General features: G+C 38.7%; 1 protein-coding gene across 13 annotated transcripts in view; it reads left to right on the plus strand.

Moving 5' to 3' along the window:
• Positions 1-26,410, plus strand: part of SYNE2 (spectrin repeat containing nuclear envelope protein 2) — a 368,208-nt gene that overhangs the window by 143,107 nt on the left and 198,691 nt on the right. For all 13 annotated transcript variants that reach the window (XM_054530190.2, XM_054530185.2, XM_054530188.2 and 10 more), the window contains 14 exons: positions 1,317-1,528; positions 1,671-1,761; positions 2,589-2,698; positions 3,274-3,400; positions 4,924-5,081; positions 6,298-6,445; positions 7,085-7,695; positions 11,359-11,538; positions 14,288-14,438; positions 20,631-20,789; positions 21,759-21,920; positions 24,179-24,280; positions 25,497-25,697; positions 26,040-26,211. In XM_054530190.2, the coding sequence (XP_054386165.2) occupies positions 1,317-1,528; positions 1,671-1,761; positions 2,589-2,698; positions 3,274-3,400; positions 4,924-5,081; positions 6,298-6,445; positions 7,085-7,695; positions 11,359-11,538; positions 14,288-14,438; positions 20,631-20,789; positions 21,759-21,920; positions 24,179-24,280; positions 25,497-25,697; positions 26,040-26,211 (2,584 nt within the window). The remainder of the gene's footprint in view (positions 1-1,316; positions 1,529-1,670; positions 1,762-2,588; positions 2,699-3,273; positions 3,401-4,923; positions 5,082-6,297; positions 6,446-7,084; positions 7,696-11,358; positions 11,539-14,287; positions 14,439-20,630; positions 20,790-21,758; positions 21,921-24,178; positions 24,281-25,496; positions 25,698-26,039; positions 26,212-26,410) is intronic.

Below are 26,410 nucleotides of genomic sequence, written 5' to 3' on the forward strand. Positions count from 1 at the left end.
TGACATTCCTGACCCTTTTTTCATTTCTTTTTTAAGTTTCTACTGTTGTGGCTCTCCCACTGTCAGTCTCTCTTGCTTTATATAATTCTATATCTATCTATCTATCTATCATCTATCTATCTATCTATCTATCTAGATATATATATAAACAGATATAGATGAAGATATGTAAATATATAGCGATATATAATTTGCAGTGAGTACTTTTTAGTGTCTTCACAAATATTCCTTTTTATTCTATTAATGTTTTGCTTTTGAAGAAGGGGTCTCCACCTCCACTTTTGGCTAATTTGATGCTTCCCTTAGGCGATTTTATGCACTCTGGGGTTTGACCTGCCTTCTCTGCAATGATAGTGCGCCAATTTTTCTCTCCAGCTGAGTCCTTTCACCTGAATTCTATGTTCTGTTTCTCACTGACTAGTAGATATCACCAGTGTTTTTCGGAGAACTCAAATTCAGCAAGCTCAAAACTGAACCAATAATATCTCCTCCCAAAGGTTCATTTTATATTCTGCCTGCTGGTAATGAATGGCATTGCTGTCTCATGATGTCCTTCCTCTCCTTCCTCCCTTCCTTTCCACTCAGCCTTAATTAAATCTGTTGCCAAGCCCCATCTGGGATTCTTCAGAACAGCTTCTTCCTTTCCAGTGGTGTTGCCACTTACCTAAGCCGGGGTTCTTTTCTCAGAATGATGATGGTTGCTTCATCTCATCTTCCATACCAGCACCAGAGTTGTCCTTTTGAGCCACAACTCCTACGTCACCAGTTCCCCATACCCCCAGGACAATTCCAGGCATCTTAGAAGGCCGCTTAGTTCCTTCACAGCCTGGCCCAGGAAACCCCTTTAGCATCCCTCCTGCTGTGCCGTGCACTCCAGCCCCACTGGAGTACTGGTCCTTTGAGACATCTGGTGCTTTTCATTATCTTCGTGCTTTTCGTCCTCTTAGTGGTCCTTCTGCTAGAAATAACGTCTCTCCCCTTTTACTTGGAGAACTTGTCCTTATTTCTTTCACATATAGCTCAGATGCTTCCCTCTTGTGAGGCAAGCTTTCTCTGACTCCTTCAGGCAGGTAGGCTCTATCATAACACTTAGCACACTCTGTGCTGGTTCTTTGTCTGTCTAGGTTACTGAACCGAAAATTCCTTTAGGGCTGACTCTCTCATCTTTTTTTCTCCAGCGCCTATTGTCATAGCACATAGATGGCCTATACAAGAACGCATTGTTAAAACCACACACATCTGTTAGTTTCTAGTCCTTATGGAATAATCATGTAAACTCATCGGAAGCACATTTCCTGCTTTATTTCTTCAATTAGGCCTGCTTTTCTGAGGAAGGCTGCCTGTACCAGCTTAATCACCACATGGAAGTCCTGAGGGAGCTGTGTGAAGAGCTGCCTTCACAGAAGAGTCAACAAGAAGTGAAGAGACTACTCAAAGATTATGAACAAAAGATAGAAAGACTTCTGAAATGTGCTTCCGAGATTCATATGACACTGCAGCCCACAGCGGGAGGCACGTCGAAAAACGAGTTAGTACTTCATAAGAATAGCTACCCTTCAGGATAAAACGATGCCTTTTGCACAATCAAATGACATTAAGCGTTAGTCATGCTTGTTTAGGTTTCATTTTTCTTACTCTCTTTTAAACATGCAATTTTGATTCCTTTCTAGGGGGACCATCACCACATCTGAGAATAGAGGAGGGGATCCCCACAATGAGGCACCATTTGCAAAATCAGATAATCAGCCATCAACTGAAAAGGTGTTAAATGTGGATAATGTATTTTAGAAGTAAACCCAAAGTAAAAGACCAAGTGTACAATAATTCACTTCTCATTAATTAGGTGTTGGTTTTAATTATCCGATTGTTTTTATCAGTGGAGAATTTCCACTTACACAATGCAAAAGACTGATTTTCAAAGGAGAATGCAACTAACCAAAGCTATAGCAAGCATAACCTAATCTTCCTCTGAGTATACAAATAGTTCTTTCAAGCAGAGACTCTTTTGAACCATTATGAATACTGATTATCTGTGTACATTGTTATTGAGGGTAGAAGAGGTTGAGCTTGACCTGTACAGATGTTTCCATTTCATTGAGATGAACAAGTTCATTTATCATTTGCCTTTTCTTCTGCTGCATTATAATGTATTTCATTTTCTGTGGGAATTGAATTTTCTAAATTCCTGAAGTCTAGATAATTTGGTATTTACTGTATATTACAGTCCAGACTGTCAATCAGAGCATGTGGAGGAAGGAATGAGGTGAGGTGGATTTGTTTTTAGAGGTCTGCTCCTGCATGGTAGGCTTCTGTCTACTTTTGACTATGGGTATGGAGTCTCAGGCAGAAATAGCATTTTGGGGCTGGGAGTCTTCCTTTACCATGCTGCCATACCAGTTAGAAGGTGAGACTCTCCTCTGTCCTACGGAAAGACTTTTCTTTGAGCTGAGACATCTCAAAAAAATTGTATTATCTCCTGGTTTGAGGTGTAAAGAATCAATGATACATTTTTGAACATAAGCATTTATCTTTTCCAGATAAAAAGTATATTTAAGATATTTTGTTTACTATTTTGCATATTCCCTTAGGCAATGGAACCCACTATGAAGTTTAGCCTGGCATCAGAGTTAAAGCCTCCACAAGAAGAAAGCATTATGGAAAAGGATTACAGTGCATCTATAAATAGTTTACTAGAGAGGTAAACTCTTTTTAAACAACTGGAAAATCCACCAAAAGTCTTTCATCGATGCAAACATGTTATACTTTTTAAAAGTTTTATTTTCATTTAGTCATCATTTTGCATGTGATCCAGTAATTTAAACAGAAATTCTGTGGTATTTCCTCACACGCAGTTGACAGTAATTTTAAAATATTTCTTTGTGTTATTTTATTTTTCTTATTTTTTGTTTATCTTTGTGTTATTTTATTTTTAATATTTTGGGACAGAGTATCATTCTGTCGCCCAGGCTGGAGTGCAGTGGCACCATCTTGGCTTGCTGCAGCCTCCGCCTCCCGGGATCAAGTGATTCTCCTGCCTCAGCCTCCTGAGTAGCTGAGATTATAGGCACCCGCCATCATGCCCAGCTAATTTTTTGTAGTTTTAGTAGAGATGAGGTTTCACCATGTTGGCCAGGCTGGTCTCGAACTCCTGACCTCAGGCAGTCCACTCGCCTTGGCCTCCCAAAGTGCTAAGATTACAGGTGTGAGCCACTGTGCTTGGCCTGTGTTATTTTAAAAATTAACTATTGTGATGTTGCATTTCATTTTGCCCAGGTATGATACATACAGAGATATTCTTGAACACTACCTGCAAAACAACGAATTCAGGATTACTTCTGGTTTCTCTAGTGAAGAGGACAGGAGTAGTTCTTGTCTGCAGGCTAAACTGACAGATCTACAGGTAATTACCAAAAATATTATTTCTCTGATTATCTTGTTTATTAGAAAATAGTACCACTGTGAGTCTGGACATCTCCTTTTCTGTTGAGGTCAATATGCTAAATGTTTCCAAAGAACTCTCTTTGCTGGATTGCATTTCTAGTGTCACCCTAGTCCATAAAGCGATTTTCTTTCAAGTACCAACCCCAGGAAAGGCTTTGGTTTAGGGTCTTGATTTACTGCTTATATTCTAATCTGGTACTCCAGATATTGTGGCTTGAATAGTTTTTGTTTATTTATTTCTTTTTATGCTTCAGGCTTCAAGGGAATTGATCAAAAACAATGTGTTTGAAGGGAATTTCATCCTGCTCCTGGGTTGCTCCAAAGTTAACCAGCCAGTGACTCTGAATGTTTGTTTCAGACCTTCATCATCTTTACCAAATTATCACATTGTCTAAAATTGCTGTACAGTGATTGCTAACTGTCTTAGTTGGGCATTTAGGGTAGCGGAGGGAGTTTTCACTCTAAATGATGGATTCTCCTCCTAAAAAGCCTTCAGTGGAAGTTATTGCAGTTGACTCAGAAACAACAGAAAGAAGCAATCTATTAGTGGTTGGCACACAAATCACAACTTCTACAAATAATATCTTTCCTATTTGAAAGATGATCTGTGCATTGCAGTGCATCATTCTTGATGCACGCCCTGAGTGCATTAGAGGGAACCCTCACAGATGGAGGGCCATAGGTAGTTCCTACAACATCCTTCCATGTTTTCTAGTTTCTTTTATCTTATTATACCAGGTCTCAGTCACTCTACCATCTGGCTGCTCTCCATTTTTCATCTGAATAAGCAAAATTTATATGTTAAAATCCCTGTTGCTTAAGTGATGGATTTAGCATGTTTTCATCACAATTAAGCAACTGTCTTGAGACGTTTCTCCAGTGACTGAATAATGAGTTGGTTAGAAAAACTATACTAATCTTTGGGTAAAGTGAAGAACAAATTATACTGCTGATTGCTGATCTGTCAGTAGTATTGTATAGCAGTGCCTTACCAAAAAAAGAATCAAGATAAGGAGCTGGAATAGTGTAGAATTATAGATGTTAATTATAAACCATAAATTAATTTAATTTACTTCTTATTTAGGTAGAAACAGGTTTGGTTCACTTCAGTTTTCTTTTAGTTTAGAAGGTAACAAAGATTTCCTATCCAGAGAAAACAGAATATCTGTTCTTACATGTATCTGTATTTTTCTGAATTGTATTCTGTGTAATTACCTTAGGGGAAGGGAGTTTGGGTACCTTTGAAAGCTGCCTTGTCGACTCCCTTGACTTCACTGAATGGGTCCTCTGAGAACACAGTTAATGTCATTGTTCCCTAAAGGATAGTTCACTTGTAGATGGTTGGAAAGTATTTTTAAGCACATTTACATGTGAAACATTGTGTTTGCTTCCACAGTTGGTGAATGTCTCATGTTTTAAGAACAGAGTAATTGTGTCTGTTAACCCCATTAGTTGATAAATTAATTTATGTGTTCCATCTAGGTCATAAAAAATGAAACTGATGCTTACTGGAAAGAGTTTGAAATTATTTCATTGAAGTTAGAAAATCATGTGAATGACATAAAAAGGCCTTTTATAATTAAGGAAAGAGACACACTAAAGGAAAGAGAAAGAGAGCTTCAGATGACTCTTAATACCAGGTAAAATTCTGAGATCTATTAACTATGAATCTAATAAACTCACTAAATCCCATAATGCCATTTTAAGCAAGACTATTGCTATACTAAGTATGTTATTTTATTTGGATGTCACAACAACAGTAAGAGAGGCTACCATTATGATTGCATTTTACTGATAAGGAAACTGATACTCAGAGAGGTTAAATATTAATAATATAACCAGGCCACACTGCTAGCTAGAAACTTAGTAGAACTTAAAGTCTGCCAAAGTTCAAAGGCCACAGTCTTTCCACTGTCTCTTTTGGGCATGAATTTGACCAAGTCACATAAATTCTGTGGGCATTGATCTCTTCATTTCTGAAATGAGAGTGTTATTAGGACCTTGTATACATAGGTTTTGTATCCCCAGCATATATTCCTATATTGATAGGAAAAAACTGAGGCTCAGAGTCTATGTATTACTTACCTGTGGTCACACGTTTCAATTTATTATCAGTAGAGCCTATTCTTTGGACCCCATTATATTTGTAATATGGAAATATAACAAATTATTCCATAATTAAAATAATTATGAGGTTTCTTAGTTGTCAAGGTGAAGTTAAGTTACAATTCTGTTTTTATTTCAAAAGAGAGAGAAAGGCTTAGTATGTTTTACAACAATTTTCCATTCAGTGTGGTATGTATTACACTGCTAAGAATACTTTGGGGCCAGGCACGGTGGCTCCTGCCCATAATCCCAGCACTTTGGGAGGGCAAGGCAGGCGGATCACTTGAGGTCAGGAGTTCGAGACCAGCCTGGACAACATGGTGAAACACTGTCTCTACTAAAAATACAAAAAGGAAAAAAAAAGAATACTTGGATATTGGGATGCTTTTTGGAATGAAAGGAGAAATCATTAATGATACCGAAACAGTTGGAGTTGTCTGGTCCAGTGGGTCATGGTTAACCTAGCTCTGCTGCCTCTTACTAAATAAATGTATGTTGAATGAATGAATGAATAAATGGATAGATGGATGAACAAATAAAAGAATACTTGGATATAGCAACCAATTCATTCTTTGGCATTTTGAATCGACGGGTTTAGGTATTAATGTGATAATGTGTATGTGTATATCATTGTATGTCTATTTATTGGAGAATTATTTTCTGTTCTCAGTTCAGTAATTGTGTTAATCAGTTTTATAGGATATCTTTCTGCTGTGTTTTCCCCTCATGTCTGGTTTACCTTGCACCCAGAATGGAATCTTTAGAGACAGCACTGCAGCTTGTGTTACCTGTAGAGAAGGCATCACTTCTTCTCTGTGGCTCGGACCTGCCTCTCCATAAAATGGCCATCCAGGGATTTCATCTCATTGATGCTGATCGCATTTATCAACAGCTGAGGGTCAGTATATAAGTTCTCACAGTGTATTTACAGGATAATCTAGTCTTCTGAGATTTATAAATCTTTATGGATTTTTAATTATTCATGAGAGCATAGATTAAGAGTATAAGCCATGACAATTTTTTTTTTCGGTAATTTAGACTTGTTTTTTATTTCTTAACTCTTTAATTCCTTGCAAATTTGAAGATGGGCACCATGGAGTACATAATGAGGTATTTTCTTTGAATTCAAAATGAAGCCTTGTTTATGAATGCCTTCTTCAGTGACTGAATTCCTAAACATACGAGACTCATGCTTAAATGCCATATTCTACCGTTTTCTTATTCTAAATCCCATCTTAAATAAAAATATTTGTTCATTTTTCAGATTATAAAATTGTTCTCTGAACAGTTTAATATCTAATTATTTACTTTGAAGCAATAGATTTATGTGCTTGTTTTCTTTTTGGGATTGAAACATCAGCTGGCACACTGATCATTTGTAATTAAAATGTTTCCTTAGGTAGAAACTGTCACCTTTTGTTAAACTCAAAAGCATTTTTCTAGATCAAATCTAGTCATGCAGTTTGGGGCTGGTTTCTCACATGTAGTCTTTCTTTTTTCCACCTCAGTTTTTTAGCTTTTCTTATCTTTATTTTAGAATATCCAAGATTCCATAGCAAAACAGATTGAAATATGTAATCACTTAGAAGAGCCAGGCAACTTTGTATTAAAGGAGTTACACCCATTTGATCTACATGCAATGCAGAATATTACACTGAAATACAAAACACAATTTGAAGAAATGAACCACAAGGTGCAGAGGAGTGAAGATACTCTCAAAGCTCTGGAAGACTTTTTGGCATCTCTCAGAACACCTAAATTCTCTGCTGAGCCCATTACAGACCTTTCAGCCTCAGATACACAGGTGACACAAGAAAATACTTTGACAATAAAAAATAAAGAGGGAGAAATTCATCTGATGAAAGACAAGGCCAAACATTTGGACAAATGTTTGAAGATGCTTGATATGAGCTTTAAAGATGCTGAATGGGGTGAAGACACCTCCTGTGAAAACCTGCTTGATGCTTTTTCAATAAAGTTATCTGAGACACATGGCTATGGGGTACAGGAGGAATTCACTGAGGAAAACAAATTACTAGAGGCTTGTATTTTCAAAAATAATGAACTCCTTAAAAATATTCAAGATGTGCAGAGTCAAATCAGTAAAATTGGTCTTAAGGATCCTACTGTTCCAGCTGTGAAACATCGGTAAGTATTGTCCATCCATTTCCATCCAAGGTGACTGGCACCTTTCTGTATTTTCACTTCTATTAGGTGAAAGAAATTCTTCCTATGTCTTTCTGCTTCTATTCCATCCCACTCTATTCAGTGTTCAGCATTCTTTTCTGTAGACTTTTCAAGCAAACTTCCTTTTTGTTGGTTTTGTACCTGTACAAAAGTTGCATAATTTTTTTTCCTCTTTAAAGTGTATCTTATGGACAAAGGAGTGGTGAAGTCAGATATGCATAAAGTACTGTACATGAGTTACTTCCGATTCTCTTGTACTTCTGTGTGTTTACTGTGGAGTTCTCCTCAGGACGGATGACTGGCAGACTCGACGCTGTGATATTAAACCAGTAGTGGAAGATGCATGTGCCACATCTTGTCCCTGCTTCTTCCTTTGTTATTTGGTCTCCTCCTCCTCCCAGCAGGATTAGGGTGGGAACTGAGTGGAATGGCAGGAGACTGAATTTAAGAGGCAATCTAAAGTTAGTGTTGATTCAGGAGATGGAGCAGAGTTGCAGTAGACTGAGGTTGGCAGCCTTCTGTATACCTGCTGCCATTTTAATTCCAGCATTTGGAATAGGGCCTTCAAATTCCAAAAGCTAAAATGTTAGCAAGAGTTGCTTTTGTGGAATTCTTTCCCCCTCCCCTCCCCTCCCCCACCCCCTTTCCCTTTCTTTTGAGAGAGTCTTGCTCTGTCACCAGGCTAGAGTTCAGTGGTGTGATCTTGGCTCACTGCAACCTCTGCCTCCTGGGTTCAAGCGATTCCCCTGCCTCAGCCTCCTGAATAGCTGGGACTACAGGCGCGTGCCACCACGCCTGGCTAATTTTTTTTTTTTTCTTTTTTAAGTAGAGATGGGGTTTCACCATATTGGCCAGGATGGTCTTGATCTCTTGACCTCGTGATCCACCTGCCTTGGCCTCCTAAAGTGTCGGGATTACAGGCGTGAGCCATCGTTGTTTTTTGTTTGTTTGTTTGTTTTTGAGACAGAGTCTTGCTCTGTTGCCCAGGCTGGGGTGCAGTGGCATGATCCTGGCTCACTGCAACCTCTGCCTCCCAGATTTAGGTGATTCTCCTACCTCAGCCCCCCTAGTAGCTGGGATTACAGGCACGCACCACCATGCCTGGCTAATTTTTGTATTTCTAGTAGAGATGGGGTTTCACCATGTTGTCTAGGCTTGTCTTGAACTCGTGACCTCAGGTAATCCACCCGCTTTGACCTCCCAAAGTGTTGGGATTACAGGCGTGAGCCACCGCACCTGGCCTCTTCCCCCTTTTCTAAATCTGCCTCACTTTCTGTCTCCTCCTCTGCACACCTTTAGTTCCTCAGGCTCAGTGGCCTCTTGAGGGTCTTTAGATGACCAAGCCCTCAGTGTAGGCAAGTGTGCCTTTCTCGCTGAAATGCTCACACCTTCAGGCTCAATGAGACTTTCTTTCTTAGGGTATCCCACCACAGCATGCGATTGCACTACTGCCCTCCATCCTGGGCGACACAGCAAGACCCTCTCTCAAAGAAAAGAAAGAAAGAGAGAAAGAAAGAAAAAGTAATTTTATGTAAGGAAGGAGGAGGGGATTGCTACTGAACAGGGTAATCAGGGAAGGTCTCACTGAGAAGGTGGCCTTGGCATCAGATGAGAGGCAAGAGCAAGCCACTTGAACCTGGAGAAATAGCCTTCTAGGCAGAGGGAGCAGTTAGGTACAAAGGTTGGGTGTGTTTGATGAAAGGCAAGGAGGTGAGAAGGTGCAGCAGTGAGGGGGAGATGTAGCTTAGTTCATGCAGAAACTTTTAGGCTGTTTGATGACTTTGGCTTGTTCTTCAAGTGACATGGGAAGTCATTGCAGGGTTCTAAGCAGAGGGAAATGCCTTGGTTTTCATCATAACCTGTTGTCTCTGGCTGATGTGTTGAAAATAGGCTGTAGGAGTTGAGAGAAGACATGGGAAGTCTGGTTTGACCTATTGTAGTAATCCCTGGTAGGGATGAAGCTGGCATGGACCAGTGGTAATGTGGTAGAAAGTGTTGAGATTCTGTATATAGTTTGAAGATAGAGACCAGATGATTTATTGACACATGGACATGGGGTGTAAAAGAGATATTGGGGTCAAGAATGCTTCTAAGCATTGGAACCTTCCTCTGGGTTCAAGTGCTCTTGGATCTCATTGTCCATTGTGTCAGTGGTAACTTGAGCAGTGAGTAAGAACTGAGTTACCATTAACTGAGATGAAAAAGACTAAAGTTTATCAGTGTTGGATGAAATTTATCAGTATTGAATGAAAGACTGGGTGTGCTCAGTTTTAGAAATGATATATTCAAGATACTTATTAGACATTCAAGCAGCAATATCAGTAAGACACTTAAAAATACATGGCATTAGGAATCAGGAGAGAGGTCTGGGCTAGAGGTATATATTTGAGAGTTTTCATCATTTTACAAGGCTGTTTAAAGCTATGAGACTGGATGAAATTTCCGAGGAGAGTGAGTTTAGATAAACAAGAGAAGAGGTCCAAGTTGGATCCGTACTCGGGGGCACTCCGTATTGAGAGATCAGGAAGATGAGGGGGAACCAGCCGAAGAAACTGAGAAGGGAGAGGCCAGTACAGTAGGATGAAAATCAAGAGACTTCTGGGGTTACCTGAAGAAGGCATCTCAATAAGGAGGAAGTGACCAAGTGTTAAATGTACTGACTAGTGAAGCAAGGTGAAAATTGAGAGTGGAACAGGGATTTTGCAATGTGGAGGCCAGCTGTTTCAGTAGGCAGTAGAGAATGAAAGCCTTATGGGAGTGAATCGAAGAGAAAACTGGAGGCTAGGAAGTAGAGGCTGTGAGAAGATTAGCAATTTAGATGTAGGTGAATGGTGTTCATCCCTCCAGTATTACTTTATCCTTAAATAACTCCTTTTTGATAGGGAGAGCTTTTTGTACGTAAAGGAGAAGTGCAAGATTTCCCTTGTCTTTTCCTTCCTCCTTGGCCGCCCCATCCTTCGTTAGGATCCTGCAGTTCTTGGTCATTCACCTTCTCCTCTTCTCCCATATCATGCTGTCTTACCCCTACATAAGCACACATACAAGTGTGTTCATCACAGACACATGTTACTGCTAATGGTTTTGTATATTTATTATATTTATTTAAAGCACCAAATTAATATTCTGGAAATGCATCCAGGCATGGTAGCTCACACCTGTAATCCCAGCACTTTGGGAAGCTGAGCCAGGGGTATTGCTTGAGTCCAGGAGTTTGAGACAAGCCTGGGCAACATAGACCCCATCTCTACAAAAAATAAAAAATTAGCCAGGCATGTTGGTGCGCACATGTGGTACTAGCTATTCGGGAAACTGAGGTGGGAGGATCACTTGAGCCTGGGAGGTTGAGGCTGCAGTGAGCTGAGATTGCGCCACTGCACTCAGTGTAGGTAACAGAGCAAGACCCTGTCTCCAGGAAAACAAAATAAGACAAAACAAAAAAAAAACAAATCAGAAAAATTCTGGAAATGCAAAGAGCCTCCTGAACTCTGTAACAGGAATGTGTAATTTTGGCGTTAACCTCATGAGGACAAATTAAAGTTAGTGTGCCTCCCCAAGTTACCCATATTTGTGTTGAATCAACGGTTAACAGTTGACTATCAAACTTTTTTCTCATTCATAATCAAGGAAAAAATCATTAATCAGACTGGATAAGGTTCTAGATGAATATGAAGAAGAGAAGAGACATTTACAAGAAATGGCTAATTCTCTTCCACATTTCAAAGATGACAGAGAAAAAACCGTGAATCAACAGTGCCAAAATACAGTAGTCTTGTGGGAGAATACCAAAGCCTTGGTCACCGAATGGTAAGGAAAAAAAAAGAATCCTTCTTGAATCTGAAAAATTGTCTGTAGCACAACTAACTTTTTCAAACTTCTGGGTTGAAAACACATCTCCGTGGACCCAAAGGAGGGGCAAACATAAGGATTTCCCACTGGAAGTTCACAGGGCCAGTGTCTGGGATGAGACCTAGAATTGTAGATTATAGCCAGAATGCAGCAAAGAGGTTCTTCACGAAGCATAACACATACACAGTATGGTCTGTTTATGCTCATTACCATCCCAACTGGGTTGGTTTCCTATTGCTGTAAATCACCAAGCAAATCACCACGAACTTAGTGGCTTAAAAAGAACACGGATTTATTACCTTATGCTTCTGGAGGTCAGAAGTGGTAAAATAGGCTGCATGAGGTGGCCCACACCTGTAATCCCAGCACTTTGTGAGGCTGAAGTGAGAGGACTGCTTGAGCCTATGTGTTTGAGACCAGCCTGGCCAACATGGTGAAACCCCACCTCTACAAAATATAAAGAAATTGGCCGGACACGGTGGCTCATGCCTGTAATCCCAGCACTTTGGGAGGCTGTGGTGGCCGGATCACCTGAGGTCAGGAGTTCGAGACCAGCCTGGCCAACATGGCAAAACCCCATCTCTAAAAAACATAAAAAAAGTAACCTGCATGCTGGCATTTGCCTATAGTCCCAGCTACTCAGGAGGCTGAGGTGGGAACATCACTTGAGCCTGGGAGGTTGAGGTTTCAGTGAACCGAGATTGCACCACTGTACTTCAGAGCAAGACCCTGTCTCGGAAAAAAAAAAAAATCAAGCTGTGTTCCTTCTGGAGGCTCTAGGCAAGATTCATTTCCTTGCCTTTTCCATATTCTAGAGGCCTCCTGCTACATTCCTTGGCCTGTCATCTTTAAAGCAGCAGCGCAGGATCTTCAGATCTGTCTCTGCCCTCTGTTCTGTCATCATGTCTCCTTTGACACCTCTCCCTGCCTCCCTCTCAGAAGGACCCTTATGGTTACACCAGGCCCACACGGGCAATCCTGGATAATCTCTGTAGTTTAAGATCCTTAGCTTAATCACCTCTGCAAAGTCCCTTTTGCCTTGTGAGGTAACCTGTAAGGTAACATTCAGAAGATCCAAGTATTGGGCCCAGGACATCTTTGGGAATTGGGAGCATTACTTTACCACACACCCCTACCTGAATGGGAGATGTTGCCTGTCAATAACGGCTGTGTTTCCCGCAGAGTCGGGGCTAGTTGCAAAAATTTTTGAAACTGTGAAGACCATTACCTATCAGTCCCAGTTGGCAATTCTTATTTTTAAAAAATATTTGATAATATTTATTAATTTGCCAGACTGCTTTGGAGGGATTCAGTTTTTTTAATATGATTGCTTGTGCATCCAGTTGTCCATTCCATGGAATATCCTCTGTCCGTCCCTCTTACTATCTACATGAGGGTGGGGAGTGGTGGGGGGGGTGATCCCTACAGGCTGAACTGCCCAGGCTGACGGTTCCAGCAGGGTTAGGCAGTGGGGGGTATTAGAGGGGAAGAAGAGAGGCCAGGTGGTCTCACCATCCCGCTTTGTTTCTGCATGTGGTTCTGACACCACCTGACGGCAGCCTCCTGTGTGGCTCGGAGCGTCTCCCCAGCTTTCTCCTAGAGGCTGAGTGGCATGACCTATTTGCGGGGGTTAATCCCTGTGTGCCTCCGCCTCCCTGGCAGTTTCCCCTGATTCTGGCAGTTTCCCCTGATTTTGCTCTCAGAATTCTGATTCTCTCTTCAGAATTCCATTTGGGTACACCTCCTGTTTCCTACTGGAACCTGAGTGTACAGGAGTCAAGATGAACCCACTATGTGGTATTTGATCTAGTCTACCTTCTGATTTTACTGAGGAAAGAATTGAGATTCAAAGAGGCTAAAGTAACTTATCCAGAGTCTCAGACTAAGCAGTGCCCAGCTGTAGTAGAAACCAGGTGTCCTAACTGCCACATTTTCTCACTACCTTACATTTTAAAAAAGACTAAATCCAGAATGAATAGAATAGATATATAAAAGGCCAGGTGTGGTGGCTCACACCTATATATAATCCCAGCACTTTGGGAGGCCAAGGCAGGTGGATCACCTGAGGTCAGCAGTTCAAGACCAGCCCGGCCAACATGATGAAACCCCATCTCTACTAAAAATACAAAAATTAGCCAGGCATGGTGGCACTTGCTTGTAATCCTAGCTACTCGGGAAGCTGAGGCAGGAGAATTGCTTGAATCCAGGAGACGGAGGTTGCAGTGAGCCAGGATCACACACCACTGCATTCTAGCTTGGGTGCCAGAGCTAGACTCTGTCTCAAAAAAAAAAAAAAAAAAGAGAATAGATATATAAACACCCTGTGACTTGCTGAATTAATATTTAAATAACCTGCCAGAGTTATGTTAAGGGGGCCCTGTTTTCTGAGATGTCTTTTGGTTAATGATGAAATTGAGATGCTGATTCCTTAGGGTGATGAATCTTGTGTTTCTTTCTAGACCTTACATCTGGTAACTTTTTAATGTTCACCTAGTGACAGTACTAATCCACAGATTATGCTGTCTATTTGCCAGATATATTAATGTGCCATCATTCTTAGGTTAAATTGGTAAAAAAATATTAAGAACCATATCAAGAGGAAAAGTCCTTTACACCTTATTCATCATTTATGTGGGATACTTGCAAAGAGAAAGAATGGTTTTGCTATTTTTGGACATTAAGCTATTGTATATTTTTCTATTCATAGTCTTGAACAATGTGGAAGAGTTTTGGAGCTCTTAAAACAATATCAGAATTTTAAGAGCATCTTGACAACTTTGATTCAAAAAGAAGAGAGTGTCATCTCCCTGCAGGCTTCGTACATGGGAAAGGAAAACCTGAAGAAAAGGATAGCAGAGGTGAGTCCAGTTTCCATTAGAAAAAACCGCCCAGCGACCTCACTGACAGGCCTGGTAGTAAAGAGATATTATAGATGAAGTCTTTTTCGAAACTTCGTTTAAAAGAAGTTACTAGTGACCCTATTTTACCAAGTATCTAAAAATTTGTTGTATTTATCACCAGGGCTGGAAAAAAGAAATAGACACCAAGCTAATGGTGGGTCACTTCTGTTTGGGTTTTGATGTTGGGGCTGTGTTTCTGCTCACCCCTGCTGCCACCTCTGTGAGGTTGTAACAGCCTTTGTGCTGACTTTCTGTTTACAAGGAAACTGACCCTTCATTGCAAGCTTGACAGAAGGAAGACGGTGGGAAAATCCTCTCTGTTGTTAGTGGAGTAAGGAAAAAATAGCTTTTATTTACTGATTTTCTGTGAAGATGTGCAAGCTTATTACCACATTGCTCCATCTATGTTTATATTCTAAGAGTAATATTTTTGGACACTAGGTGTCATTATTTTCTATGGTTTTATGTGGTTATCAACCAGAGTGGCAGAAGAATGGAATAGTTAGAAAAGAATATACTATACTGCACTATATGACTCTACACTAGAAAGTTTCTTTCTTCCCTCCTCTCCCCTCCCCTCCCGTCTCCGTGATTCTTCCGCCTCAGCCTTTCAAGTAGCTGGGATTACAGATGCGCAACACCATGCCCAACTAATTTTTGTATTTTTAGTAGAGACAGGGTTTCGCCGTGTTGGCCAGGCTGGTCTCAAACTCCTGACCTGAGGTGATCTGCCCGCCTCTGCTTCCCAAATTTCTGGGATTACAGGCATGAGTCACCACACCTGCCCTTTTTCTATTGATTTTATGAGTACTAAGCTAAAGTGCTGTCAGGGTGTCAAAAGTATGTGAAATGTAGTTTGCTTGACATACTTGGAGGTTGGAAAGCAATTTTATTAAACTTTCCAGTTGTTAAGAGCAGCATCAGTGAAAGCTTAAATAGGACAATTTAGTCCTTATCTAGAACTATTAACCCTGAAGCTCAAATGACACCCAGAGTGTCAGGAATGGCCCTTGTCTGGGACCCACTTTCTCAGACTTAGTTTCTTAGAGCTGGCCAGTCGGAAGCAGCCCTGTTTAGATACCAGCTGTACAGTATGTGACTGTGTAGCTGATTTCTTGTCAGACTTAATCAAAGCTGTCAAGACCATGAGCAGATAGTCACAGTTGCTTAGATGTAACCTGTATGGTTCCCTCTGGTGGAGGCAGCTTTTGGATTTGGCTCGTGTTGGGATCTAGAAGCATCCTGTCCTCTTTCAGTAGATTTAAAGAGCTCTGGTTTCCTAGGCTCTTAGAGAATCCAGCATGTTCAGCCTTACCAGATCCTCTTGGGCTTGTGTCCCAGTTCGCATAGCCACCCTTCTGCCGTGTCCCCGATAGCAGTCTCCTACCTTGTACTCTTGTTTTAGGATCAAAGTCTGTGCCTTATTCAACAGATCTTGAGACCCTCCCTTGTATGCTGACCAGATATCTAGTCCCTCTTGACTTGCAGCTTTTCTTGTTCATGCAAATCCTCCTCACTTCTGGCGCCCTTCCTTAGCCCTGTTTTAATGAGTGTCAGTTATGATGCCTCATGCTGCATGTGGCCTGTCTGCTGCTCTTCCCACTACCCCATAACTGTATAACCTTATAACTATATACTTTCTAGAGAAGTTATTTATCTGACTAATAAACTTCTTCTCGTCACCTCCAGAGAGCTGACTCCTCTCCTGGGTGAGTCTCCGTAATCGGAATCTAGGCCCAGGTCTTGGTCTTTCTGCCATCGTTAGCTCCTCTGTGGCTATCATAACTGGACCTCACCTCTGTCCTCAGCTGTATTTGGCAGCCCCAAGTCCAGAGCCTCCCCAGAAAGTCAGTCTCTGTGGGTATGGAGGGAGTCCATTCAACCAGGTGAAGGAGGGCCTGAGAGTCTAAATATGTTTCTCTTAAAAAATGTCATCCAGTCTTTCTGTTTGTGGCTAACTGTGTTTCTGCCTTAATGATTACCTTGAAGTCATTTCTAGCCTTTTGAGATTCTATGGCACAAATGGCCTTGCTTCTTCTTTGCTTCTCTACACCCTCCCCACTACCCCATCTCCTCCTAGACCAAGGTTTCAGCTTTAGTTTTGGTGAGTCAGTTACCACTCATTTTTCAGCTTTCCAGCTTCCCAACTTCTCACCTTCTACCTGAGAGTATTATCCTCTGTTCTCTGTGTGCTTGTTGGTTTGTACCATTTTAAATTCTTTTGTTATTAAAGTAGCATGTGAGGAGAAAACAGAGACAAACATATATATTTAATCCACCACGTTAAACTTGTTATTTAACTGTTTCAATCACTGTGTAAAACTGCCTGCCCTGAAGACATATTTGAAGTGTGTATATAGCAGAAATAAAAATTAATTAACTCTGCTTTGTCTGTACTCCTTACTCAACTGCAAAAGGTATTTTTAAAATTAATAAAATAATTATAACTACCTTTAAGAAACAACAGTCCTGGCTTTCCTTATTTTATTAACATGAGAATTGTACCTCTAGTATATGGGTACTTCATATATTTCCTGAAATAATCTATTATTTTCTGTGAAAGATATAGAAGTTTTAATACACTAGTGTTTAATTCTTTTGTCAGGTTTTAAAAAAACTGTCTAAAAAAGCAGATTTTAGTACTAATTATTAACATAACTTTCAGTTAATTTTGTGATGACATAGGTACTATCTTCACAAACAGTCCATTTCTGTAGCATGGATCTTTATCCTGCTTTGCAGCAGTGCCTGGAATATGATACCACTGAGAACTTTTGTCCTTCAAAACTGTAGTAATCTGGATGTTTATCTAGGATATGGCGACAAAGTTCTACTCTCTTTAATGAAAGACAGAAGTGCAAAAAGTTAGACTAGAAGGCTGGAATGTTAGGAGACTATTAAAGTTTGGAAATGTCAAAGTGGGCCTAGTTCCCTTTATTTTACTCCTTCCATTCGCTGTAAAACAAAACCCATAGTTCTGCCAATGCTACAAGTACACTCTCTTGCCCTTTCTTTTCTCATCACCCTGCTTGTCCTAGTTTAACAAGAAAGTTCTTTGCTGGCAAAAAAATTTAGTTTGTTCAATTAAATGAAGTATATCAATTAAATGAATTTTTTTAAATTTAATTGAACAAACATTTTTGCTTAAAAATTTTTTTCCTCATTAATTTTTTTAGTGTGTGTGTATTTAGGGAGTACAAGTGCAAATTTCTTACATGAATATATTGTGTAATGGTGGAGTCTGGGCTTTTAGTGGAACCTATCACCCAAATAGTGGACATCGTACCCAATAGGTAAATTTTCAGCCCTCACCCCACTCCCACTGTCTCACCTTTTATAGTCCCCAAGGCCTATTATTCCACTCCATATGTCCGTGTGCCCCCATTGTTTAGCTCCCACTTATAAGTGGGAACATGCGGCATTTGACTTTCTGAGTTATTTCTCTTAGGATAATGGCCTCTAGTTCCATCTGTGTGGACAAACATTTATTGTGTTCCAGTGCAGAGTTCTGAACCAGGAGAACGAAGACCCGGGTTTTGATCTCAGCTCTGCCAGTGTATCAGTCAGCATCTAGTTAGAAGACAGACCTCCCCAGTTATTGATTTTTCATTTTAAAGATTTTATTTAATATTAATTTTTAAATTAGCCTTTATTTTGAGATAATGGTAGACTCACATACAAAAATAATACAAAGAGATCCCAGGTATCCTGTATTGAGTTTCCCCAATGGTAATATCTTGTAAAACTATAGAATATCACAATCAGGATGTTGACATCAACACAGTCAAGATAAAAAACATTTTTGTCACCACAAGGATTCTTGTTATTGTCATTTTCTAGCCCCATTCACTTGCCTCCTCCTCCCACCCCTTCTAATCCCTGATAACCACTAATATAGTCTCTATTTCTATAATTTTATTATTTTAAAAATGTTATATAAATGAAATTATATAGTATGTAACTTTTTGGGATTGGCTATTTTCACATAGCATTTTTCTGTGGAGATTCATTCAGGTTCTTCCATATATTGATAGTTTGTTCCTCTTTGTTGCTGAGCAGTATTCCATGGTATAAATGTGTCACAGTTTAACTATTCACCCACTGAAGGACATCTGGGTTCTTTCCAATTTTGGACTATTATGAATAAAGCTGCTGTAAACATTTGTGAAGGAGTCTTTGGTGAATATAAGTTTTTATTTCTCAGGGGTGTGTCCAGGAGTGTGCTTGCTGGGTCATATGTTAATTACATGGGTTTTTTTGTTTGTTTGTTTGTTTTTGATGGAGTCTCGCTCTGTTGCCCAGGTTGGAGTGCCATGGCACGATCTCGGCTCACTGCAGCCTCCGCCTCCTGGATTCAAGCAATTCTCCTGTCTCAGCCTCCTGAGTAGCTGGGACTACAGGTGCACGCCACTACACCCAGCTAATTTGTTTGTATTTTTAGTAGAGACGGGATTTCACCATATTGATCAGGCTGGTCTCGAACTCCTGGCCTTGTGATCTGCCTCGGCCTCCCAAAGTGCTGGGATTACAGGTGTGAGCCACCATGCCAGACCTGCATGTTTATTTTTTAAGGAAACTGTCAAAATGTTTTTCAGAGCGGTTTTACCATTTTATGTGCTTTTTCTGCATTAACTGATATGATTATATAATTTATTTCCATTAGCTTGTTAAAATGATGGGTTACATTGATTGATTTTTGGATATTAAACTAGCCTTGCATTCCTGGAATAAACCTTATTTGGTCATGGTATATAATTCCTCATATATATATATATATATATATATATATATATATATAGCTGAATTATATTTGCTAATATTTTGTTAAGGATTTCTGTGTAAATATCCTTGAGAGATACTGTAGTTTCTTTTTTGTTACTGTAAAACTGGCTTTCATAAAATTAATTGGGAGTGTTTCTTTCTCTTCAGTTTTCCAGGAGAGATTGTACATAATTGCTGTTAAATCTCTTTTAGATGTTTGGTCACATTCTCTAGTGAAACCATCTAGACCTGTAGATTTCTTTTTGGGGAGTTTCTACATTATTCATTCAATTTCTTTAATATTAATAGGGCAATTCACGTTATGTATTTAATATTGGATGAGTTGCAGTAGTGTTTTTCAAAGTATCTGTCCATTTCCTCTAAGTTTTCAAATTTGTGTGTGTAAAGTTATTTGTAGCATTATCTTATTATCTGCTTAATGTCTGCAGTGTCTATAGTGGTATCCCTATTTCATTCCTAGTACTGTATTGCTTTCTTCTCTCTTTGCTTTTGTCAGTCTTTCTAAAAGTTTATCAATTTTACTGATCTTTTGAAAGAACTAGCTCTTTATTGATTTTTTTCCCCTAATGTTCTTGTATTTTCAACTTAATTGATGTCTGTTTTAATTTTTATTATTTCCTTCCTTTTGCTTGCTTTGGGTTTATTTTCTTCTTAGATTCTTGAAGTGGTCATTTAGATTATTGATTTCAGACTTTTCCTCATTTTTAATGTATGCATTTAGTGCTATAAATTTCCCTCTCAGCAGTACTTTAACTGTGCTATATAAGTTTTCATGTTTTATTTTCATTCTGTTTTATGTATTTAAAAATTTCTCTTGAGACTTCCTCTTTGACTTGTATTTAGAATTATGTTGCTTAGTTTCCCAGTGATTGGAGTTTTTCATTCTGATAAAGTAGCATTTTGCCTTTTATGTTAGAAATGATAAAGTTAGAATCCAAGATGTCTTAGAGTTCTGTCTATTCAGATGAGTGCTTAGGTTCTTTGATATTAAAAAGATGATTCTTATTAGGCAGATGTAGGGACTGTCTTTTTTTTTAAATGCCATTGAATGCAGATGCTTTTCTTGGCAGGTAGAATCTTATTTCACATGGACAAGAAATATGGTTTTAGACCACTGTAAAAATTTCATCATGCAGAGTGGGAGGAAATTTGAGTATAGGATTAACATTGAACCAATGGTTAGGATGCTAAAAACTTTTCATTGAGAAAGTGGGACAATAAAAACCTACTTTAAAAAAGAACAATGTAAGAAGGTATTATGCTTTGTTGGATATTGTTTTTAAGCTCAATATCCAACAATAGAATTGTGATTCTTAGCTGTTTGTCTATATCAGTATATCAAAAATAACTTTCATATCTTTTTTACAGATTGAAATTGTCAAAGAAGAATTTAATGAGCATTTAGAAGTTGTAGACAAGATAAACCAGATCTGCAAAAATCTACAATTTTATCTCAATAAAATGAAAACTTTTGAAGAGCCCCCTTTTGAAAAAGAGGCTAATATTATTGTGGATAGATGGCTTGATGTAAGTGATAATTTCATTGACTGAAATTATCAATATTTTGGTGTATCTTTAGTATTTTTATTTAATTCAAGATTCAAAAATACTCATTGTAAAAATGTTCAAATTATATAAAACTTAGGAATTAATTTTAACCCCAGAGTTGGGACTACTAACAGATGGGTTCATCATCTTGTACATATAGAAATACATACTTGGCTTTTTAAAAATAAGTTCATTAATATATTGCCTGTTCATGCAGTATACTGATGTTTAAGTACATATTTAATATAATTTTGGTTGAGTAGTAATGATATTACTAGTTTTTATTAATTGCAAACTAAGAACTCATGTGCATTATATTTTAATCTGGGTTTTTAAAAGCACCATTTAACAAAAAAAATGTGGTTTAGAAATGAAGAAGACTAGACCCAGCATGGTGGCTCACACCTGTAATCGTAGCACTTTGGGAGGCTGAGACGGGTGGATCACCTGAGGTCAGGGGTTCGAGACCAGGCTGGCCAACATGGTGAATCCTGTCTCTACTAAAAATACAAATATTAGCTGGGCATGGTGGTGCATGCCTGTAATCTCAGCTACACGGGAGGCTGAGGCAGGAGAATCATTTGAACCCAGGAGGCAGAAGTTGCAGTGAGCCAAGATGGCACCACTGCACTCCAGCCTGGGTGACAGAGTGAGACTCCATCTCAAAAGAAAAAAAAAAAAGAAATTAGGAAGAATGTTGATTTCAGTTGCATAGGAAGACTATTGATTTCAGTTGCATATAGGCTACAGCAAATCAGATAAGTTTTATTTTTATTTTTTAAGAGAAGGAACTACATGATATGTTAAAGCAAATTTTTGTTGATGAATAAAGCAAATTATCCAGTAATAGTAAACTAAAATTTTATTTTAAAACAGTGTTTGGCTGAAACAGTGGTTTTCAGACTTTTTACTGCTACATATGTTGTTTCTCTTTTTAAATTATGGTAGATAAATGAGAAGACAGAAGATTACTATGAAAATCTTGGTCGAGCTCTAGCTTTGTGGGACAAACTTTTTAACTTAAAAAATGTCATTGATGAGTGGACGGAAAAGGCCCTTCAAAAAATGGAATTACATCAATTGACTGAAGAGGACAGAGAAAAGCTGAAGGTAATTTAACAGATAAAATAACATGCTTTTCTTGGTACACAATTGACATTTTTAATTTTTTTATTTTTTACGAATATAGTCAACAAACATATTAGGATGTCATATGTGACTTTGTTATCAAGAAAATCACAGACATTTTTGGATCATTATTCAGTTGTTGAATCTATTACCCTTACCAATACTTTGAAAGTATGGGATTTAGTAAGTCTATTGCTAGATCTTCTTATATAATGAGGAAACATGTGCTAGTATTATGTATCACAAATTGTTTTTAATATTTTGATAACTATCATGTCATTGTTTTCCTTTGTAATTCTACCTTATTTAGTTTATGCTTTACTTTAAAATTGCTATTACGCAAGGGGTCTATAGGCGTCACCAGATTGCCAAAGGGATTGGTAGTATGAAAAAGATGAAGAATTCCTAGCAAAAGCGCCAACAAAATGCATAATTGCTCCCGGGTAGCGATACAGACCCCAGGGGTTGGCAGAATTTTTCTTTTCTCTTTTTTTTGAGGCGGAGTCTCGTTCTGTCACCCAGGCTGGAGTGCAGTGGCACGATCTCGGCTTACTGCAACCTCCACCTCCCGGGTTCACGTGATTCTTCTGCCTCAGCCTCCTGAGTACACTGGGATTACAGGCGCACACCACCACACCCGGCTAATTTTTTGTGTATTTTTAGTAGAGATGGGGTTTCACTATGTTGGCCAGACTGGTCTTGAGCTCCAGACCTCGTGATCCGCCCACCTCGGCCTCCCAAAGTGCTGGGATTACAGGCATGAGCCATCGCGCCCAGCCAGCAGACTTTTTCTTAAAGGGCCATATAGTAAATATTTTAGGCTTGTGGATCATTTGTCTCTGCCACAACTGTTCAACCCTGCTGTTGGAGAATGAAAACAGCGAGAGACAATATAAATGCTTGAAAGCAGCTGGTTTCCAGTAAAAACTTTATTTATAAAAACAGGCTATCAGCTCTCCGGCTATAGTTTGTTAACCTCCGATCTAGACCATGATTTTAGATGGCCTTCTTTATATTTGAATTAAACAATGCCTTATAAAGATTAGAAAAAATACATGGCTGAGTATCACCATCTTTATAGAGCTTCAAGAAAAGCTACTTTTTAAAACAATCTCAGATTGTGGCATCTGGAAAGAATCAAAGTTATTTCTCTTTCAACTCTAGGAAGAATTCTTCCTAATTGCTTGTTTGTTTACATATTATTTGTTTGGATCATATAAATTTGTTGTCAGCTGAGTGTGGTGGCTCACACCTGTAATCCCAGCACTTTGGAGGCTGAAGCAGGCGGATCACTTGAGGTCAGGAGTTTGAGACCAGCCTGGCCAACATGGTGAAACCCTGTCTATACTAAAAATACAAAAATATTAGCTGGGTGTGGTGGTGTGCGCCTTTAATCCCAGCTACGTGGGAGGCCGAGGCAGGAGAATAGCTTGAACTGGGGAAGCAGAGGTTACAGTGAGCAGAGATTGCACCACTGTACTCCATCCTGGATGACAAAGGGGGACTCCGTCTCAAAAAAAAAAAAAAATTTGCTCTCTTGCTAGGTCGGAAAACAGCCAACTGTTGCCAGTTATATGTGATTCGACGTAATATAAAAATGTGTGCTAATCCCTCAGATCTTGTTTTGTCTCTAATTCTCACTATTTTATTCCCTTTTTAATTCATGTATTTATTTTTACATATTTGGAGAAAGTTTTTTTAACTGTTTGGAGATTTCAAGTTTCCTGGATAAATTATAATAGGTATTAAGTAAAACTATGATTTTCTAAGTATAAATGAATCATTTCTAAAAGTCCTTTAAATTTGTCTTGGATTACAGGTTGTTTAAAAATCTGAAGTTAAGAATTGTAAACTGACAGCTGTGTGCCAAAATCTGCTAAAATTTTGTGTCCGTGTGTGTGTGTGTGTGTGTGTGTGCATGCGTGCAGATGTGCACACACGGGGTATGCAATTTTATAAATATATTTATGAAATTGAATGCTTTAAGGCAGACCATGCATTCTCTCATGGCACAGGCCTAGCCTTTCTCTTGTCTTATACCTAGAAAGACGCTTGGTTGTAGCATTTGCCTGACCCCTGAAGGCACTTGGATTTGTAACTTCTAGGACTCTGACAAAACACACATGATTATGGGAAATTCAAGGGCTCCCTCAATTCCTCTATATAAACAGTAGTAATTATGGGTATCAGAAAATAAGGTATGAAATAAAAAGACTATCCTTTAAAATTACATGTTTTAGGAAGAATTACAAGTCCATGAACAAAAAACTTCAGAATTTTCTAGAAGAGTGGCTGAAATACAGTTTTTGCTCCAAAGCAGTGAAATACCTCTTGAATTGCAGGTAAGAATTCTTATTTAAAAGTTTCAGTTATTGAGGCTTCAGTAAGCCATAATCATATCACTGCCCTCCAGCCTGGGCGACAGAGCAAGACCCTGTCTCTAAAAGAAGAAAAAAAAGGCCCAATTAAAGATTCTCTATAACAGGGGTGTCCAGTCTTTTGGCTTCCCTGGGCCATATTGGAAAAAGAATTGTCTTGGGCCACACATGAAATACACTACCAATAGCAAAAAAATTTCATAATGTTTTAAGAAAATTTAGGAATTTGTGTTGGGCCGTGGATTGGACAAGCTTGCCCTATGGCCTCTAAAATAATGCTTAAAAACCATGCATTCTAAACATAAAGCCTAAAATAAAATTAGGATTATTTATTCAATTCCTATGTTAAGTCCCACCAAATTTCTAATAGTTGATATAGTTAAATATATTTATTCCATATTTAGCATGAATGATATTATATTTTTGTGTTCCTTTATTCTCCCCTCACCTATTTCAGAGGCCTCAGGTATGGAGGGCAAATGTTGCCTGTGCGTCTGTGTAAAGTAATGGTGATTTTCTATGTGTTTCTTGGGTATAGGAAGGAGAATTTCACTGAAGTCATCCTAGGTTTATTATTTGCTAGATGGAGAAAGAGAGAGATTGCCCCAAGTATGGTTTTCTGTTGTGTGAAGAGATTTGTTTTTGTTTTTCGTAGATCTAGGAACATAGTGGTTGAATATGAGTGCTGGAGTTAAGACCTTCTGGGTGAGGTTCCGGCTGTACTACCTACTAGCTTTATAATCTTGGACAAGTTACTTAACATTCTTAAGCCTGTATTTTGTACACAAAGTGCTTACCACAATGCTGTGTACGTCATAAACACTCAATAAAAAGCAGGCTATTTAATTTTTTTCTATATATTTTTCTTTATATTTTATGTCATGAGCACCATGAGACAGCACCTTAGTTGGTATGCTAGATTAAACTTGTGTTGAGGGGAAGGATCAAGTTTGTCTCTTAGAAAGAAGAATATCCATTTCAGTTTTTTTTTTTATGTTATGCTTTATCCTTTAAAGGCAAAATTCAAATTGTATCAGTGACATAGAAAAATGTAGAACAATGAGAAGAATGCATTTCACATTGAAATGAAGTAATCTCAACCCATTCTTTAGCAATGCAGTTGTCTTAAATCTAGTTAAATAATGACCGTTATACAACTTCATATATTTCATGATTTCAGGTCATGGAGTCCTCTATTTTGAACAAGATGGAACATGTACAGAAGTGCTTAACAGGAGACTCCAACTGCCATGCACTCAGTGGCAGCACTGCTGAGCTAAGGGAGGATCTCGACCAAGCCAAGACCCAGATCGGGATGACTGAATCCCTCTTAAAAGCCCTGTCTCCTTCTGACAGCTTGGAGATCTTCACTAAACTAGAGGTGCTATCGAGCTGCTTGTCTTCTGTGGTTCAGATTTATTTTCACACTATTTGCAGTTGTCTTGAGCTCTTAGAGTTAATAAAAATAGAAAAAAAAAAGTCGAAGAAGAAAACTCAGAAAAACCGCTTTTGTATATTTAGCATTTTCGTCTTTGAATTGCCTTGTGCATGATAATTATTTGATATTAACTTACATTGTATCATACATTTACTAGCAAAGAGAAAGTGAATCCACTCAACAGAGAGTCATTGAGATTTTTACAAAACATTTGAGATCTAATATGCTTTGTGTAATTTGAGCCTGTTTTAAGATTTAATGGTTGTTGTTTGTTTATACATTTAGGAGATACAACAGCAAATTCTACAGCAAAAACACAGTATGATATTACTTGAGAATCAAATAGGTTGTCTGACTCCTGAACTCTCTGAATTGAAAAAGCAATATGAAAGTGTCAGTGATTTATTTAATACCAAAAAAAGTGTTTTGCAAGATCACTTTTCTAAGTTATTGAATGGTGAGTGCAACATTTCTCTTATTTTGTTTCTGGGACTCTTGAAGTATGAATGTAGTACTGTGAACACAAAAGCTAATCTAAGCCTGACTTAGAGATGGTTTGCACAGACTACGTTTAAGGAAATAATAATCAGATAAATCTTTTGGGAGCAAAGACTGATTTATGCTTGACATAAATAACATCTAGTTCTTGCAAGCTC

The sequence above is a fragment of the Pongo abelii genome, chromosome 15, assembly GCF_028885655.2.
Source record: "Pongo abelii isolate AG06213 chromosome 15, NHGRI_mPonAbe1-v2.0_pri, whole genome shotgun sequence".
Classification (NCBI taxonomy): Eukaryota; Metazoa; Chordata; class Mammalia; order Primates; family Hominidae; genus Pongo; species Pongo abelii.